This window comes from Dermacentor albipictus, chromosome 3 (genome assembly GCF_038994185.2).
Source record: "Dermacentor albipictus isolate Rhodes 1998 colony chromosome 3, USDA_Dalb.pri_finalv2, whole genome shotgun sequence".
NCBI classification, from domain to species: Eukaryota; Metazoa; Arthropoda; class Arachnida; order Ixodida; family Ixodidae; genus Dermacentor; species Dermacentor albipictus.
This window is the reverse complement of record NC_091823.1, coordinates 175,167,633-175,187,606: the sequence shown is the minus strand read 5'-3', so window position 1 is coordinate 175,187,606 and position 19,974 is coordinate 175,167,633. Positions and strand designations below refer to the sequence as shown.

The following is a 19,974-nucleotide window of genomic DNA, read 5'->3' as shown; positions in this document are numbered from 1 at the left end:
ATGGGTTGCGACGTCGCCAGCCGTGATAGCTAATTGCTTTAATCATGCCGGCTACGTTGCCACTCAGTAAGCATCATGCGCTGATCCAGTGGCATCACAAGAAGATTCGCTTGAAGGTGCACTAGTTGACAGTGCTGACGGCACAGTGCCGCCATCGCTGGCCCACGCATGGGATGAACTTTCTGCCGTGACAGATGGTGTTCCGGATGGCCTCAACATCGATGAGTTCGTTCGTGTGGATGAAGGTGTTGTCGTCCATGAAGAGATGACTGATGAAGTCATCATAAGTAGCGTTTGCCAAGGTGCCGACGACGCCGACGACCACCAGACACCAAATCAAAGGAGGACTGCGAACCCACGGGATGTGTTGAATGCCTTCGATGTACCGTAATTCAATCATTTTTCGATGAGCATGATGACGACGTGGCAATGGACCACTTCTTGCAGTGCGAGTCGAGAGCAGTAAAATTGCTTCAAGGCAAGGCTCGGCAAAGTAAGCTGACTGACTTTTGGCAATAATTTTTTTTTTTTTGCAAGCCAATTTTCTTCTCTGTCTTTTCTGCCTCATTCTTGCGCTAACGAAATTCCCGCAAAAGCGAAATGTTTTGCTTTCCCCGGCGATTTCGTTATTGCAGGTTTCGACTGTATACACTATGGGTCGTTTAGCGTTCTGTGCATTCGCAGTGACGACCCGCAATTTTATAGCGTACCCAATGGTATAGCGTACGCTATACTGAAACTGTCTATTGTGTGTGCGCCTTGTGGGCTTTCTCTCGCAGTGTTGCCATGATGAAGCGGCAAAATTCGCCTTTCGTCGTGAAGCTTGAAATCATAAATCGGGTCGAATGCGGTGAGCAGTCGGATGTCCCTGTAGCATGCAAGATTCCTAGGAGCACTCTCAGCACGATTGTGAAGAATAAGGTATATTAACTATATGGAATAAGGGCCGAGATTAGGGCTAAAGTGGCCAAACTCACAACCCGGTGCCCGTGGCGCCCGACGCAGATGCACGGCTGTATACAAGTGGTTCACCCGAAATTGCTTCAGCCTTGCTGGCTTCTGTGTACTCTGTGATGATTAAATTCTGATGAATGCTAAGAAATCGTTGCCGGTGTTTCCGAAATTTGGAGCGAGCTGTCAGAATTTCCGGAAGCTTTTGACGAATCAGCAGTGGACGAGTTTGTGAGTGCAGATGATGGTGTCATAAACATGGGAGAGTCCGAAAACGAAGACTACATTGTAGACATCGTACCCAGCACAAGTGAAATTGGGCACAATGAGGAAAGCAACGACTGTTTTTTGCCCACATCCTCCAAGGTGACTGGTGCACTTGCACTAGTCCGGTGCTTCTGCGCGAATAAGGAAGGTTGCGGCCTCAGTTGCTCCGGCTCCTTAGTCAATGTGGAGAAGTGTGTATGTCGCAGGGAGCGAAATTGCCGAAGCAGAAGAAAATGCACGACCATTTCATGCTAAACTAAGATAGTTTCACCAATAAAGTGATTTTATAAATGGTATGTGCTTTTATGACATCCGATTATTTAGCAGGCTTATATCGAATTATGCTCTATATATAACTGATAGGCGTTTTTTTACGAGTTCGATATATCCGGGTTTTCAGGAAAATTCAGGGAATATATATATTAAGTAATTTAGTAGGCACCCCGAGTTTGTAAAGTTAATTTCGTATATATTAACAAGTATCTGATGGCTCTTTAGATAATTTACTCTGCTTCGAAGAGTGCATTTGCAGGCAGCTTAACCAGATGGCGCCACCACATTCAGTACTGGCGTGGCCGGCATGTTGTGGGGAGGCCACAGTTGGGAGAAAGCTTATGTGAAAAGGAATGCCTCTTTCTGTAATTTTCTTTTATTTCGAATTTGTTGAATAACTTTTGTATGACTGTGTCAGTTTTCGTAATTCTTTTTGCATTTACCTCGGGGTAATGCAAGGAACACATTGTGGTGCAGAACTGGGCAGTTATGGAAGGGTCACGGGGCCCCTTGAAACAGCCCCTAAGCAGACGACGCTTGCACCTGGCATTTGTTGCTATGATGTAAGTGCCGGCACGCTGCCTTCGAAAATTCTCAGCGTGCTGCATTAAGCCACAGGGACTGCTTTATCTTGATGTCATGCTGAGAAGCTGCATGCCTTAAGTCATACGTCACTTCTGATGAGCGATAATGGAAGCATTAAAAATTTTTTTTTTTTCGGTTTTGGCAATAAAACCAGCTATTTCTGTGAGCTGTTCATGACTCTTTTACTCCTATTTAAAATGTCAAATTTTGCACAGAGGCTTCTTTATGTCTACATTATCCTAAAGTTGGCTTTTTATGCCCTCTGAAATTTCATTGCAGTTGGCCTTTAAGGGTGATGGTTTGCGCTAGTTGGCTTTCCATTTTAGATTGTGATACAGCGCGAAGCAGGGACAAGGGACGCAAGAAAAAGGAGGACAAGTGCTTACTGCCAACTGAAATTTTATTGCCTGGTGCAAGGTGTTATACGTAAAACACAGAGAGAAAACGGCATAAAAAATATATACGTAAAGAAACAAACAATACAGATGAAATGCAGCCTTTAAGCTCCTTTTTTCCACCTCAGTGTGACCTTGTAGGTAATAATCAACGTTTGTGTTGTCTATCCTCTTGTGTCTGTGTTTCGTATGCCTGCCATATTTCGAACGTTGAATCCCTGTCACCTTGCTCAGCTTCCCGGCTATCCATCGGTGCTATAATTTTGATGTGGGCTTTACCAGGGTATTGTGCCCATTGCATGATTTCCCAGTTTAGGGTCATATGCCCCCTGTGACACAGAATATACTTGACCTGTGCAGGTTCGCAAGATAGTGGAAGACACAATGAAAAACATCCACCCCGTCTACAATATCAAGGTGGGCTTATCTCTCTCACAGGCCTTGTTCAAAAGCTGATAGGTCATACGCTCGTGTCAAGTTAAACCTGTTGCAACATTATTTCTCAACCTTAGGTTCCCATTCAGCAGCATGGTCAGTTTTGTGCGTTGCCAGGCGGCCAAAAGCTTCTGGAAGTTAGGAACTGCTGCATAAGACGAGTTAGTGGCAGCATTGTAGAATGCCTGCTTGATTAGTACTGCAATGTGGGATACGCCATTTTCTGTGTCTTAAAAACTAATTGTGTCGTTAAATCAAATTTGTGAGCTTAATCTTTTCATTTTTGTGCGTTATTGTTGCCCCTTCACATTTCATTTGTCGATGAAGGTATTTTTCTCTGCCTTACCTTTTTTATGGGCAAATTATTTTTCTAACAGGAATTGTTTCTGACAGGAATCGACGAAAAAATGGTGGAAATAAATGTAAATGCAGCATTGGTTCCAAAGCATTTAAGCTCCCTATTTTCCATTACTTCGTGCAGGACTGTTCATATGTTTTGTGGACATGAGCATGGCAAGTGAACCAACCAACGCCGTTATGAACATAACGGCGTTCTCGGTGCCATGTTTGCGGAAGATATGAACAGTGTCCGATTCCACATGCTAGACGTTATGTAGTTACTATAGAAGACACCTATATCAAAATAATGCTCTTGGAAGGGCATCAAAAGGTGTCGCGACTTGTCACACGGTTTGTACGACATGACGACTTCTCTGTTGCATGGCTGTCCCAATGTCAGGCCCTGATGATCAAGCGCGAGCTGGCCAAGGACCCCAAGCTGTGCAACGAGAACTGGGAACGCTTCCTGCCGCACTTCAAGGCCCAGACGCTGTCCAAACGCAAGAAGCCCAAGAAACAGCGCATCAAGGGCGAGTACACGCCCTTCCCACCACCACAGCCAGAGAGCAAGGTGCGCCAGCCTTCCCCCACTTCCCTTGGCTTTCCTCTGTGCCGTAGCTGCATTGCAGTTGCTGCTACCAATCCTGAGGGCTTGTACGAGCTTAGCTTGAGAACTGCAGCTTAACTCTTTCTTAACCGCCGTTGCTTGCAATTTATGAGCGAAGCAGGTGATTTCTGCCATACCATTTGTTAATGGACCTTGAAGGCCGACTTAAATGAAATGTCGCTTTTGGAAATTGATTATAAATGAGTACCATCAAGTAATCTTAGCAATGCTGCAGGGCAGGTAATTGGCTTCATTTTTTTATTAAGAGCCTTTAAACAGCACCTAAACAGACCGTGTGGGCATCTGGTGGTTGGTGGACACGACACAAATCCCAGACCATGGCATCTAAGACTTACATTGCACAGCAGGTGCCGTTTGCAGTAGAATCTCGATGATATAATCACGTTTGACACGTATTTGAGAATGATACGAATTTTTCAGAAGTCCCAGCCCAAGTACATCAGCTTTTAATATGGTAAATTTTAAATGTTTCAAACTGCAGGGTGTCTACCATCCGGGAAAACCGGGAATTCTCAGGTATTTTGAGTAGTCTGGAAAAACTCAGGGAAAACTCAGGGAATTTCGGCTTCTGTCAGGGAAAAATTAGCTGCAATTTTATCGAAAGGGAACCCGAAGTCACGGTAATGCTGTCCCGAGTAACAGAGAGGAATCGTAACGAATTGTCTTTGACGCCGCGTCCTCGGCTGGAGGAGTTGCCAGAGTACAGTCAACTAGCGACTTTGCGGACGCCAGATAATTCGGACGGCTTCGCGGCACCACTACGTACCCCATTGGGTCACTGTATAAGAATGTCTGAACTTTCGGACGCAAGAACCCTTTGCTGTCCGATTTCTTGGACTTTTTGCCGTGACCGCAGGTCCGAAACGGCATTAATAAAAGCCACAACCGCCGCCATATTGATAACCTCGCCGCTTCGAACCGGCACACTCGCACGCAGATCCGCTGGCAGCCGTAGCCACCACCGCGGCAGTGCTAGGCCTAGCTGCTTCGAGGTTCGGTATTAAGCTTCTTGCCCCTTCTGTACCGTGTTTTTCATTGAAAGAATTCGCCGCTGTCAGCAATGGCACCGACACCGCATTTGTGGTCATCGCGATTGGCTTCGAAGTTCGGAAAGCACGGCGCGTTGCGTAATGCCGGTTCCCGAAAGTCAGCTTCACCTCATTATAGTGGTGCTACGCTGTGAAGTTTAACAAGTGTGGGAAGGGGCAACTGTCACACGACACAGTATGCATCCCTTAATTATACACGCGTGCACCCGCAATCTTGTCACAGTACGAGCACCGACATGCCTAATAAGTGTACTGGCAGGCCTTCAGAGCTTTTTCGGGCGTACCTGTGGCGATTTGAGCCCTTAAAGGCTGTAAAAGACATGCATTCATTTTTTCGTACGTTTTCGCGGCCCCTATGGAGTCCGAAAAATCGGATGCTGACTGCACAACTGTCCAAATGCTTCAAATAGTCCATGTGGCGAACGCGCAGCCGAACGAGAAGAAGAAGACAAAGGACCTACGCACTGAGAAATGAACGGGAAAGGAAGCATACCGCCGCTTTTTCGAAGGAGCTTGCACTCTAAAAGCAAAGTGTTGGCTGACACCGAGATGCAGGTGTCCCTCATCCAAGCAAAAAAACTCTTTCAAATGGTGAAACGCAACACTGAGGCATTGTGCACGGGCTGAGAGTATATGTCAGGACAGTTGAGGTTGATTTACTAGCTGTTGCGAGAGAAGCTCACTTGTGATAAAGTTCAGGCCTCATACCGATTAGCTTGCTATCAGTTGATAGAAAAAGTTCATATTGGAAAATATTCTGTATGCATCTTTTTTATTCGCATTTGAGAATGTTCAACTCAATTTGCAATGGGTTTTACTATTTCTTTTGAATATATTTTATTCGCTGTGCATTTTACTAGCCCCTCCCTTCTGTTTTCTTTTTGAATAAAATAAACACTACCCGTTGCTATTCAAATTGGATTAAATTGTTTTTTATTTTCTAACATGCTTACTAGAGAGTGACACCTTTGGGTGACATGATGTAGGGAGCCCGTCTTGACATAAAACAAAGTTCTGTGTCACTCAGGGAATATTGGAAAGGCACTCAGGGAAAACCTGGAAAACTCAGGGAATTTGGGAATGTCAACTTGGTAGACACCCTGAAACTGCCTTTCATGCCCTGGTGAATAATACGAACAACCAAGCTGCCGCACTGTCACCGGCAGAGCTGGCTAGAAGGCGCCAGCACGCTGGTAGAGCAGCCGCACTGATGCATTGGTTGCATATCTGCTCAATCTATGTTGCTCCACTATGACTCCATCCTTGCGTGTAAGAAAACAACAACGCTTTTGCTTTGTGCAGTATCATGCAATTTGGTGGATGTTTTCAAACATCTTGTGAACCAGGAGCTGGTAATCACATACGACTGAGTTTTGCCGCACCAGCGAGATTGATGGCAGTCACATTCGTGGGTAGTCTTATTATGTGTCTTCTGTCGTCTTCTATGCCCGATGAATATTCAAAATTTTTCTACCTTTGCACTTGTCAAACTGCACAATACGAAGTAGCTTCACTGCCGCGAAGAAAAACAAGCAGATTCCCTAAACAAGCAACCAATAGGAGTGCTCCCTGCACGCCACATGACTGCAGTAAGGAATTACGATGCTAATTCTTCCTTTTCCCACTCGCTTTCATTGCCCTAATTCTGCATGGAGAAATACAGCGCTGTGACTATCAGAATCTCCAACCTTGTGTTTAAGGCGCTACATCAGTGGAAAGCCAGAGTTGCGTGACCGGCGGTGCGATAGAACCTTCCAAAGCCCCATTTTCTTCACAGACTAAACACTAAAAGAAATCCAGTTTTCTCATATGCTGCTGTGTATATTCCCATATTTCACCATCAGATCGTGCGGAAAAAAAAAAGGGAAAATTTTGAACACGTCAACCATTTCATTGCAGCATCTCCCCTTACTTTTCCGATATTTTATGGTTTTGGGTTATACAAATTTTGCATGATACAAACATTTTCGCCTTTCCAAGAGATTTTTACTGTTGACATTCTACTGTAATCTCCCAGGCCATGCTTAGTAGCTGCCGTGGTTCTCAACATATTGCGCCCTGCTTCGTTGGTGGCATGAAATAACAGTAGCGTTTTTCGTAGCTTCGGCATCAGACATGTCCGTTTTTGCTGGCGTTTCATGGTGCATACACTTGTATTGCAAACTCAAGGTTTTGCTAGGACGGTCCACAACTACGTACAATGTCCAAGGCAAGGCTGTTTATGTGGTGCAAAATTTTGTCGCAGTTTGCTTAATGTCATAAAATTTGCAGTAAACACTTCTATTAGAAACTTCTTGTATTTTCTGCAAGATCAAGCAGAGTTCCTTGCCTGGCGGACCCAAGCACTACTGCACTTGGTGTGCATTGCCCCATACATCATCTGCCAGCTCGTAGTGCATCTGTATTAGAGACTTTCAGTTTGGCCAGAAATTTCTCACTGTTCGCAAATTATGTACTGAGTTGCCGGAGGCGTAAACGTGAGCAGCCAGGTTTGTGGTGCCATGAAGCAGAGCTCGGCAACACAAACACAGAGCTAATGTATTGCAGTAACCAAGTGTATTCTACTCGGCTGCTAGTGTAAATTTTCTGCAAGGCCGTAAAGGTCTTTTTAAATGTTCTTTTATTCCTACAAGAGCTCTCATGTAACACAAAAATGTGTCTGTAAGGCATTGTGTTTAGATGAAGCATTACAAGATGTTACCACCAAAGTTCTTGCTGCTGTACACATCTCTTGTAAACTTAGTATAATAAGTTTGTGGACAAGCTAAAGCATATTGTACAGGGTGTCTACCAACCGGGAAAACCGGGAATTCTCAGGGAACTTGAACAGTCTGGAAAAACTCAGGGAAAACTCAGGGAATTTGTGCTTCCATCAGGGAAAATTAGCTGTAACTTTATTGAAAGGGAACGAAAGGCGTGTTAATGCTGGCTCCAGTAACAGAGGAATCGCAACGAATCATTATTGACGCCGTGTCATCGGCACGATGTATTGCCAGAGTAGTTAACGACCAATTTTCTAGACGCCCGATTTTTCGGACATGCCCGATAATTTGCACGGTTTTGCGGCACCACCACGTACTCCATATATTCAGTGTATATTGCCCCGACTGCAGGTCTGAAATGGCATTAATCAAAGCCGCCACCGCCGCTATTTTGATTATCTCGCCGCCTCGAACCGGCACTCTCGCAGGCAAATCCGCAAATCCGTAACCACCACCGCGGCAACGTCAGGCCTAGCTGCTTCTATGTTCGCTATTAAGCTTCTTGCCGTGCGGTGCCGTGTTTTTCATTGAAAGAATTCGCCGCTATCACCAATGGCACCGACTCCGCCTTTGTAATCCTAGCGATTGGCTTTGAAGCTCACAGAGCACAGCGCGTTGCGTAATGCCAGTTTGCGAAAGTTAGCTTCGCCTCGGTACACTAGTGTTAGGCGGTGAAGCATAGCAAGCGTGGGAAGGGGGCAATTGTCGCGGCACACAGTATACATTACTTAATTACACATGCGTGCACGTCGTCTTCTGTCACAGTACAAGCCCTGATATGCCTAAAAAGCGTACTGGCAGGCCTTCAGAGCTTTTTGAGACGTTCCTGTGGTAATTTTAGCCCTTAAAGGCAGTTAAAGACATGCATTAATTTTTTTCAGACCGCCCGTTTTTTTCAATTTTTTTTTTGCGGCCCCTCGGAAGTCCAAGAAATCAAATGTTGACTGTACAACTGACCAAGAGGATGCTTCAGATGATCCATGTGGTGAAAGCGTGGTAGAAGGAGGATGAGAACAGAAAGGACCGACGCACTGAGGAATTAGCGGGAAAGGAAGGGTGCCGCCACCTTTTTGAAGGAGCTTGAGCTAAAAAAACTAAGTGATGGCTGATGCTGAGACACAGGTGTCCCTCATCCAAACCAAAATAAATTGTTTACGCAGTGAAACCCAACACTGAGATGTTGTGTACGGGCTGAGAGTATGTCAGGACAGTTGAGGTTGACTTCCCAGCTGCTGAGAGAGAACCTTAGTTGGGACAAAGTTCAGGACCTCATACAGATGAGCTTGCTATCGTTGATAGAAATAGCTGATATTAAAAAAAATATTTGCTTATGTATGCATCTCCTTTTCATTCGTATTTGAAAATGTTCGACTCAATTTGGAATGGGCTTTACCATTTCTTTCGCTGTGCATTTTACTAACACCTTCCTTCTGTTTTCTTTTTAAATAAAATATATATTACTCCTTACTATTCAAACTGGATTAAGTCATTTTTTTGTTTCAGCATGCTTACTAGAGAGTGACAGCATCGGGCAACGTGGTGTCTGCCTGTCTTGACATAAAACAAAGATCTGACTCATTCAGGGAATTTCGCAAAGGTGCTCAGGGAAAACCTGGAAAACTCAGGGAATTTGGAAATGTCAACTTGGTAGACACCCTGATTGTAGTATAGAGGCTTGTATGGTGTGCATATCTTTTGAAGACTTTGGTTTTGATATTTCTGTGGAAGTCATTACGGCTTCTCTGGCCTTTTCGACAATGAGCAGAAGTGTAAGGCCTTGCAGTGTTGTTTTGCACCATAATGAGATCATTCACTGTCCATGTTTAGTGCGACCTGCATGATCCTCATGCTCTCTGCTCGCCACAGACATTTCAATCTTTTTTTTTTTTTGTGCCTAGCACATTAGAAAACATTTGATGCCATTATAAAGACGAATTGGTCACTGCAGGACATGGAGGCAATGCTTTAGCGACACTTTGTCTTAGTATGTTAGTTATTGCTGAACTTTTGGCATTCCATAAAGCTTTAATCAGACTCATGGCAAGATGCTATGCATCCATATTGCCACTTGCGTAACCTGTGAACTTTAAACCTACAAAGCCGTAACACTATTTTACATTGAGCAAAATCAAAAGAACTTGTTCATCTTTATTTCTAGCTAGAGCACATTCGTACCAAAACAATGAAAATGTTGAGTAGAGTTAATATAGTAATTAGTAAACTGTTTGTTGAACTATCAACAACTGAGCACTCGCTCCAGCATATGAAAATATTGCGGCAGAACTCATATCACGATGACTGTCGACAATCGTGTTTAGCGTTGAATCAGTATAGTGACACAACATATTGCCACCGTTGAAACGAGTTATGTGTGAGGAGCGTACTTCCCTTTCGTGCTTCCCTGAGAACACTCGGAGCCATCTAGCGCCGCTGCTGCGAAGCCTGCGCATGGCCTTTAAAATGCATGGAGCGTCAATGCATACAAATGCTGAGAAATGCTTCATGCGGCAACTGGGCTCCCCTCCGTCCCTTTTTTCTGGACACGCTGCGCCAGCTAATGGCTGGCACTGCCGAGAAGTCTGTGCACTGCTTCTGAGACGAGAAGCGTGGCACGCTGGTGCCTGCGAAGGCTGAAAATTGTTCCCTCGCTTGCCGCATACTCAGTGGCACATACTGAGTCATCCAAGTTGGCGAGAGGTTCTTTGAAGTAAAGAGAGGTGCATACCTATTGAATTCATTGCACAGCTTGCTAAAGCGTTGGTGTGAAAGGCATGCATTGGCAAGTGGCACTTGCCCGGTGCATGTGTGGTACGGCCTGCTAATGCGTCGGGTTGCTGTTCTTTGGGAACCCTTGTCATCTGGGTTCAATTCTGCTCGGCATCAGAAATATTTAAGGGATCTTACTATTGTAGAGTGCCACATTTCCAGTGACACATACCTAGTTACTCAAGTTAGCGTCAAAGACATTCATTGAACAGCGGCACACGCCTCCTGGCACGTGCCCGGTGACCCAAGTTGATATCGAAGAGGTTCGTCGAAGACCAGCACAGACTGAGAGGCACATGTGCAGTACTACAAGTCGGCATAAAAGATTATCTCCACCGTTATCACCAGCTCTCTCACCCATGTCGGCGTGAGAGAGTTTTGTTAATGTCACGACCGATTTGAAATAATCATGCTGAATCAATAACACCAGTTAGAACACGTACTAACACATACAAATTTTCATTTTTTCTACGAACGATTGCAGACTGGAACGCTTTGCCGCTATGCATGCTTCAGAACAGTGACTCATCCGACGCATTAATGTCATGGTGGGACACGCTTTTCTTTTGTTTTCTTCTTGCTTTTTTTTTATTTATCTCTTGACGTGAACCCAAGGACTGTTTCTTCTAAAGTTGCAATGTTTATTAACATGTATTTTTTTCCCTCTCTTCAAGATCTGTGATGATTTGTTTGATGTTTTTACTAGTGCTTGTGTGAACCTTTTTATACCCCTCCTGCATGGGCCCTAGCTTGGGCCTGCAGTATCTTGTAAATAAAATAAATAAATAAATAAGAGGGGCATGTATGTACACATTGGCACATACTCTGTGGCGCAAGTTGATCCGATGGTTGGTTTCGAATCCTGTTGCCTCAGCACAGTAGCCTGATACGTTAACAATGACCGACTACCCAGTGACCCGGCTTGGCGTGGGAAAAGACACAGATATAGTAGATAGACACATAAACAGATAGCCCGTGGAAAGTGTTTGAGATACCCAAAGATGCTAACACATTAAAACGTTACTATGGGTTTTGTATTATGTTTTCCATGCATCAGAACTTTTCGGTATCAAACTCAGCATATGCATTGGGCTTCAAAAAGGTACTGTAATATATCCTTGTACAGTTGAAGTTCATATGTGACATTGTCAGGTAATACTGTCTTCACATAAGTTATCACTCTTACCATGCCGGTTGCTTTGAGGTGTAAGGGGTTGCTGCACAGCATAGAGAAATGTAGACACAAGGTGAAGAAAGGAGAGGGTGAGTGCTGACTCAATACTGAAATTTATTATGCACAAGAGTGGAAAAGGAAGAGTAACTAAATGCATGTGCATGCCCATGTGCTTGTTTCTTCTTTTCTTTACCTCATGTCTATCTTTTTTCATGCTCTGTAGCTGACACATGGTTGTACAAGCTCACCCAAGCTTCCACTCTTCCAGTTATTATTACTAGTTCAGTGCAGTTGGGAAGTTTAAATACCAATAACTCTACCGAGATCGCATTCAGCAACGTGTGCACTGTGTATGTTTCCATGCGCGTTACCAACTGCCTGTCTGCTCTAATGCAGTGACACTGCTGCCACCAGTCGGTTGATCTCGTGGTGAATCTTACTTTTTGGGGAACAAAGTTTGGTTCTTATAAGCAGCATAAAATTTGTTTCTCCCACCCAGTTTAGAAGCACTTGCTTTGTTGCCAAGCCCCGTGGTCTTTTCTTGCATTGCACAGATGGACAAGGAGCTTGCCTCGGGCGAGTACTTCCTCAAGGAGCGTGAGCGCAAGACCAAGAAAAAGCAAGAGAAGGAGCAGGCCAAGGCCGAGGCCGAGGCCCAGCGCCAGGAACGCCGCAGCAAGTCCTTCCAGCCACCTCCGGAACCCAAATATGTGCCCAAGAAGCAACCAGCAGCCAAGAAAGGTGAGCGCAGCTGTCCTGAATTGTGTTGGCTGATTATGGATAAGGGTTTGCTGTTTCTGATGACTGCGCAGAGTCCTAACTCGGGCTCTTTTGTAGCAACTGCTCACTTGCAGATGCATTTGGAAATCTTCAATGTTGCAAGGCCCTCATGCTTGAAGATGTGAGCAACGATCAATGCTACAGCTGCTGCTTCTGTTAGTTTCCCATGTACGAAGGGCATTAATAATTTTTCTGGACTACAGTAAAATCTTGGTAATGCAATTATGCCTGATACAAATTTGTCAAAATTCTTGGCCCAAGTTCATTAGCTTACAGCAGGCTGAATTTCCTATGTTATGAACTTCTTTTTTGCCTCATGGCAATTGGCGTGAACAATTGAGCCGCTGCACCATCCCTGGTGGAGCTGGCGAGGAAGTCCTGGTGTGATCGACGAAGTGGCCGTGCCTGTGCACGGGTTGCATATCTGTTGCCAGGATGACCTATGTCACTCCGCCGCTCCTGCTCCATAATAAATAAACAAAGAAAGAAATTGTTTTGTGCAGTATTATGCAACTTTGCGGCCGTTTTCAAACACCTTGCAACTTTATCAAAAGCTGGCAATCACATGTGACGCAGTCATGCCGCATCAGCAAGACCAGTGCTATTGGCATCCATGGGTATCCATGGGTAGCTTTATCTCTGTACTCTACGTCTTTCATCCTACCCCAGGTTAGATGACAGTTCGAAACTTTACTACATTTGCACCCATCAGACTGCTTGATACAAAGTACTAACTTCGCTGCCGTAAAGTAAACAGATTTCCTTATCTTGAGCAAATCATGCCCTTATCACCATCAGCCAGCAGCTCAAAGTAATGAAGGAAACTCTGGATAGCGTGGCAGATCTTGAAATCTTGGCCTTGAAACATGCGAAATGCACAGCTCGTTGCTGCCAAAATGTGTGTGGAGCAAGTGTAATTTAAATTCACAGCAAGGTAATTTAAATTCATGTCAGCGAAATGAAGTGCTCCCTGTATGCCACATGACTGCTGCAATGAACTGCGACACTAAGTGTCCCTTCTCCCGCTCTGTTTTCTTGCTTTTATTTCTGCATGCAGAAATGCAGTGCTGCAGCTATGTGAACCTCCAATTTTTTGTATTTTCGGTGATAGCAAGATGGCAGCACTGCATCAGCGGAAAGCCGTGCTCACACGATCAGCAGTGTGATAGCACTTTCCGAAGCCTGATTTTCCTCCCAATTTCTATGACAGCACACTAAAGAAATGCAATTTTCTGGAATTGTGCTGCACATTTCAGAATATTTCGCCATGAAATAAAGGAAGGCCTTAGGATTGCGGAAAAAATAAAATTAGGGAATTTTAAGCAAGTCGGCCATTTCACTGCAGCATCCCCCCCTTAATTTCCTAATTTTTTAACGTTCTTGGGTGACACAAAATTTTGGGCCATCCCTATAGATTCATATAACCGAGATTTCACTGCATGTGTAATAAATATAAAACACACTGGTCAAAAAAAAAAGAAAGGAAACACGGCTTATACAGTAGAATATGTGCCCAGAACTAAATGGTCAATGTGCAACAAGTACTCATGACTTGCACCATGTCATCCACATTACCTGCAAAGCTTTAGCATACTAATGCCTGCTGGGTGAATGTTACTGTGCAGTCGTAAGGATCTTTATATAGAGAATTTTAAGCTGAAAGCGTATGCACTACAAACATTAACGTAATCTATTTCTTCATGTTGAGTTGCGAGTTGTTTCTAGAAAAACATTGAAAGTGGCAATTCCTCTATTCACGAGCGTGACTTTGTTGAGAGACTATATTTCATGTTACTATTATGCAAATATAACAAAGACTCAGGAGCGCAGTAGGAACCTATCATTCTCCACCGGTGCTTAAAATGAAGGCCATTAGTTTTTGGTAAAGCAGCTTTGTCTGGCGATCCTTCTTATTTTGCTTGAAACTGGAATGAGCTCTGTACTATGCACACTTGGATCTCTGCTATCTGCCTGTTGTCTATCAGCCTCTTGGGAGACCTTTGATTTCCCTTGACCATTTCTCATGGCCTGTTTGGAAATTTGCAGTTGTGTCCTAGATTTCTCTCGTAAATCTCCGACATACTCTTGCTGCATTGCCAGTGTCAACAAGCTGTTGTTGTGAAGTTCACTGTTGCAATGCATGACTGTGACTTGGTCAAGTGAGATGACGTGTGTGCTATGTTTCAATGTTTCTGATGCAGCAACTCCTGTGGACATTGAGGCTTTAAAGAAGAAAGTCAAGGCATCATCAAAGGTACCGCCATCTCTGCGATAAATCACTATATCACGATAAATTTTGGTCAAAGAAAGATTGTCAGGTTTATTGCATTTCTGGGTTCTTTCACTACTTTAAGTTCACGATTGCAGGACGACATTCACATTGGTGTACCAGCAAATCAGTAGTTTGTGTTCATTGGTGAGTTAGCATTAAGCATCATGGTCCCAGCGGGAGTGACGATTTTCAACGTGCCTGTTGTACAATGACTGCTGCTGAGCTGGGCTTGACATATATCTGTTACATGCACAGCTGCCACCGTCACTGTCATCATCATCCTTTACACCCATGTATAGCTCAGCATTTCTTGACATGCGAAGTGGGAAAAAGAAAGGTCAGAAAAAAAATTCCAGCACATGTCTATCACCACTAGAAAGCTTGCTTTGCTGTTTTTCTATTGTGCCAAAAATCTAATCCATAGGTGCGAGTGAAGAGAAATTCGTAGAAGCATATTTATACCAACAAGTTGGCGCAGTATGCTTGAACATTGTTATACAGTGGAATCTCAATGATACGAATCTCAGGGCGCCACGAAAAATATTCGTATTAGCCGAAATTTGTATCATCGAAACAATTAAAACCAGCCAAATTAAAGTCAGAGGTCAACTCACTCAGGCACAATTACGTAAAAAGCATTTATTTCTTGAAGAAGAAGTCTCTAATGTCCTTCTGCTTCTTTTTCTTTGACAGGTCATTTAGCAGATTTTGTTCAAATTCATAAAAATGCGTGCACGTGCCGTCGCTGATTTCATCCGCGGCCATAGCATGCCTCAGAACTTCGAGCGCATGCAACATTTCAGCCGCCGGTGGTGGTCCTTCGCCATCGCCCACGTCTAACACAAAGAACGCGGCCCAAAGCACAGCAGCCACTCCGTTCGAAGGCATGTGGAAAAGGAGGAAAAGCACAAAAGCAACAAAAGTGCCACCGTTTCAAGCTCTTCGCACCCAGTCGCGGCCTCCGCGCTCTCCGGCGCTACGTCCGCGCCTCCGCACCAAAAGAGAGAAGGAGAAATCGTGTAACTGCGTGCAATTCTCTTTCACTGCTGTCGGTGGGCTCATGCTCGCGGTCGTGTCCGTCCGTGTGCTGGAATTGTGCCAACTGTGACCTCTCCTCCGCGCAGTGGCGCAACCTCCTCCCCTCCTTAGCAACCGGGGCACCAATCGGGGGCGCAGCTGTGCATAGGAACCGTGACATCACACAGTAGCGTTAAAACGAGCGCGCGGGCGTCGGCGGTGGGCACCGCCGCTCCTTCGTCAGACGTCTCGTTGCAGTCAAGTGAGTGAGACCCATAGCTCTGAAGCGGCCCAGTGATTGCGTGCCAAGCTGTTCGGGGAAGCGGCAGCAGACACCGGATTCCCCCAACACCAAACGCCAGAATAACAAGGAACGAATGCGCATGCGACGAATGAACATGTCACCAGATGGGAAAGCAAGGGAGGCAGAACGGAAACGCCAACAGCGACTGATTAGATTGCCGGGTACCAAAGGCAGAGAAGCAGAACGAAAGCGGCAGCAGTGACATGCGATATCGCCGAATACCAAAGCGAATGAATTGGAGCGCAGACGGCAGCAGCGTCTGGCTTTCGTCAAGCACACTTTCAAATTTCCAAAGTGTCTTCGGTAATTTTCGTATCAACCGACACAGGTCGAAAATTGATTCGTAAGAACCGTTCTCTAGCACGTTGCAAAGTAATGGGGCTCGGCCGAGACCACAGCAAAATTCGTATCATCCAGAAATTCGTATTGGCCGTGATCGTATCATCGAGATTCCACTGTAATGAAATAAAGTAGAACCTCGTTCATGCATCTTGGTAAAAAAACGTAAGAGAAAAGTACTAACCGGGAGAACGTACGATCAGAAGTAACTAAAAATTTGTCAGACTCAACTATTATTGACATTTACGTAATGTGAAACGTCGCACGGATTGTTGCGGCATGAGACGTCGACGTGCATCGAGCTGGTGGTGCTCCTGCAGCCTGAGACATGTTTTGTTGTTGCCGTGTGCGTGGTGTTTTAAAAGGGCAACGGGAAACCGAAACAAAATCGAGCCGGGGGACGATGGCGAATGCTGGCAAAGCGAAACGTGACGGCCACATCGCTGCCGCCTGCAGCAAGGAACGGCGGCATGTTTGGACTATCACCTAATAGAAGCATGCAGTACACTACCAGTGGCACTATGCACCACACGCTGTGAAACAGATAGGTGAAGAATTGAAGATGCTTATTGCAATAGGTTTGGCGGCGATAGCTGTGAATGTGGCGTGCAGCGACCCGGCTGGAGATGTGCTGGTACCGGAATTTTAAACTGTGCACGCCTTCATTTTCACGTGACATGAGCGGCTATATACTGTTCTCGATCGCGCACGCCTTGTGCCTTTACTTGTTCGCATGGGATCTAGTGGCCGGAAAACACATGCGATTGCAGTCTGCAGCAGGAAACAGCAGCGCGTTTTGGTTATCGCCTATTAAAAGCATGCGTTACGCTTCCGACGGAATCACACACTGTGAAATAGATAGGCGAAGATGCTTGTCGCAATAGGTTTGGCGGCGATAGCTGTGAATGTGGCATGCAGCGACCCGGCTGGAGATGTGCTGGTACCGGAATTTTAAACTGTGCACGCCTTCATTTTCACGTGACACGAGCGGCTATATACTGTTCTCGATCGCACACGCCTTGCGCCTTTACTTGTTCGCATGGGATCTAGTGGCCGGAAAACACATGCGATTGCAGTCTGCAGCAGGGAGCAGCGGCGCGTTTCGGTTATCGCCTATTAAAAGCATGCGTTACGCTTCCGACGGAATCACAGACTGTGAAATAGATAGGCGAAGATGCTTGTCGCAATAGGTTTGGAGGCGATAGCTGTGAATGTGGCATGCAACGACCCGGCTGGAGATGTGCTGGTACCGGAATTTGAAACTGTGCACACCTTCGTTTTCACGTGGCACGGGCGGCTATATGCTGTTCTCCATTGCGTGCCTCATGCCTTTACTTATTCACATGGGATCTAGCAGCAGGTAAACATATGATGCAGTGTGCAGCAGGGAATGGTGGCGCGTTTCGGTTATCGCCTATTAAAAGCGTGCACTAGGCCTCCAATGGCACCACGCATTGTGAAACAGATAGGCAAAGATGCTTATCGCAATAGGATTGGCGGTGATAGCTGTGAATGCCACATGCTGCTACCCCGAAGATGTGCTGGCACGGTAATGATAAACTGAGTGTGCATCGGCGCTTTCACGTGAGACGCGCAAATGAGTATTGCGGTGAAGCTGCCGCGGCGGGCAGCTATGTACTGTTCTCGATCCCGCACGCCTCGCCCATTTTCTTGTTTACATGGGATCTAGTGGCCGTAAGAGGTATCATACGATCGCAGTTTGGCAACGTACTGAACGTTGGGGCCAAAAAATCGTATGTTCCAGAAACGCATGAACTGGTAAAAAAATTTAAAAATGGAGCAGCTCCATAGGGTCGTTTTTGTTTTTGATTGTGAACATTGGCGCTGTTAGAACGTGCATAATGGGAACATATTAACGAAGTTCTACTGTAATGGATATATCGAAGTAAATGAAGGTCTCTTGAGATCCCCATAGAGATCCATGTATTTAAAACCTCATTTTGATGAAGTAAACTTGTTTTGCCAATGAATATAATGAAACTAGATTAGTCTATAAAACCTAAATATACCCAACCTTTGCGCACCGAGTATATTGCTTTCCACGGGGTTTGCCCCCTTGTTTGGTGCAGCAGTAACTCCCGTGCCCATGCATCGAATACGCCGTCGAGCAGCACTGATCTTCTCACTCTCCAAGCAGGCTGGCAAAGGTTGGGCATGGCTAGCTTTGTCGAACCTTCACCAGTCTGGACCTTTGCCTTCCGCCTTCACCAGGACGCACCAGGCAAGACGGGTGCATCCACTTATCTCTCTCATTGCGGTGCGCTATGAAGGCTGGTGCAGCCAGGTGTGGCCTTCGAGGTTGCATAGGCGGCGCTACGACCTTGGAGGCCACGAGCCGGTCAATCCAGGTTAAAGCGGCAAGGTTCGCTGGCTTCTTCATTCTTACAGCGGAGCCACGCGAGGGCAATGGACCAACCTGGACCAGCTGCATAGTTGGTACACCGTATTGTGTGCCGCATGCTGCTCTATGCCAACAGACTTCGTTTGTGTTGCACTATGCAAGCTGTTCATTTTTGACCATGTTGCCGTTTTCACGACAATATGGATGAGCCAAGAGGAAGCGAAAGACCATCAAAATGAAACAGAAAGCAGCTATCATAAAGGCTATAGAATTAGCAGCATCAGAGGGGACTGAGCGAGCCAGATGTAGCACCAGAATGTTGCAATGTACTGCTCCCACTTGACCACCTATGTCATGATACAGTAATCCCGAAGTAACGAAGCCGAAATGTGCTGTAGGAAAGCTATTAAATTATTTAGGGTGCTTTGAGGGTAGTCAGTATTTTTTTGCTCTGGCTTAGAGGTCCAAGACCTTCATTTAACACAAAAAAGTTAATAGTAAAAAATATGTCAATACTCCTTTAAGAATTTCTATTGTCATTGTCATTTTAATGTATTCTGGCCATATAAAACTTTTTGTGGGCTGTCACAGACACCCAATCTTATGTAGTGTTGATATCTATGCCTGTTGGCGCAATTCTTTTGCCTTTTACACAGAAGAAACCAGAGAAGAAGATCCAGTGGCAAAGCTGAGTGGCAGCAAGTCGACGGCTTTTTCACTATCACTGCTGCTGTGCTGGGCTCGACACCTTCCTGTTAGTGCACAGCTGCCACCATCACTGTCATCACCATCATCCTGTGCACCCATGTACAGCTCTGGATTATGTCATGTGCCACTGTTCTGTGTGTGGTACAAGATCATTAAGTCCAATAAATGCAGTTATTGTCTGTTATCTCCTTCCTGCTGTCATGGCCAGTGAAGTAAGTTAGTGGACATATTATAAGTATAAGTATTATTATAAGCCTAGTAAAATTATAAAAGTAAGTAATCACAAGAAATGTACCCATGCACGGTATCGCAAGCGGTGTTTTCTAGTCACCCCGCCCAGCTGCGTTTGGTTCATCGTGTTGCCTGCTGGCGCCGCTCGCTAGTTGTAAGGCACGGATAATCATGCAGGCACTCCGAAGCTAGTGTCATTGTTGTGACGGTAATAGTTTTTCCAGGGACCCAAGCCTCAAATGCGGTGAGCAGAAATAGCAACACATGCTGGAGAAAGCGACAGTGACGACTGATGTCCAGCAGCACTCGGTGCATACAAATGCATGCAATCCAGGAG

General features: G+C 45.3%; 1 protein-coding gene across 5 annotated transcripts in view; it reads left to right on the top strand.

The window, feature by feature from the left end:
- Positions 1 to 19,590, top strand: part of dbe (KRR1 small subunit processome component homolog dbe) — a 62,752-nt gene extending 43,162 nt beyond the window's left edge. For 3 of the 5 annotated variants that reach the window (XM_065432023.1, XM_065432018.1, XM_065432021.2), the window contains 5 exons: positions 2,832 to 2,888; positions 3,646 to 3,816; positions 12,179 to 12,365; positions 14,606 to 14,658; positions 19,355 to 19,590. In XM_065432023.1, coding sequence (XP_065288095.1) covers positions 2,832 to 2,888; positions 3,646 to 3,816; positions 12,179 to 12,365; positions 14,606 to 14,658; positions 19,355 to 19,390 — 504 coding nt within the window. In that variant the 3' untranslated portion in view covers positions 19,391 to 19,590. Of the gene's footprint in view, positions 1 to 2,831; positions 2,889 to 3,645; positions 3,817 to 12,178; positions 12,366 to 14,605; positions 14,659 to 18,426; positions 18,579 to 19,354 lie in introns of those variants that run through there. The other 2 variants (XM_065432019.1, XM_065432020.1) reach the window with 2 other exon arrangements.
- Positions 19,591 to 19,974: the final 384 nt, after the last annotated feature.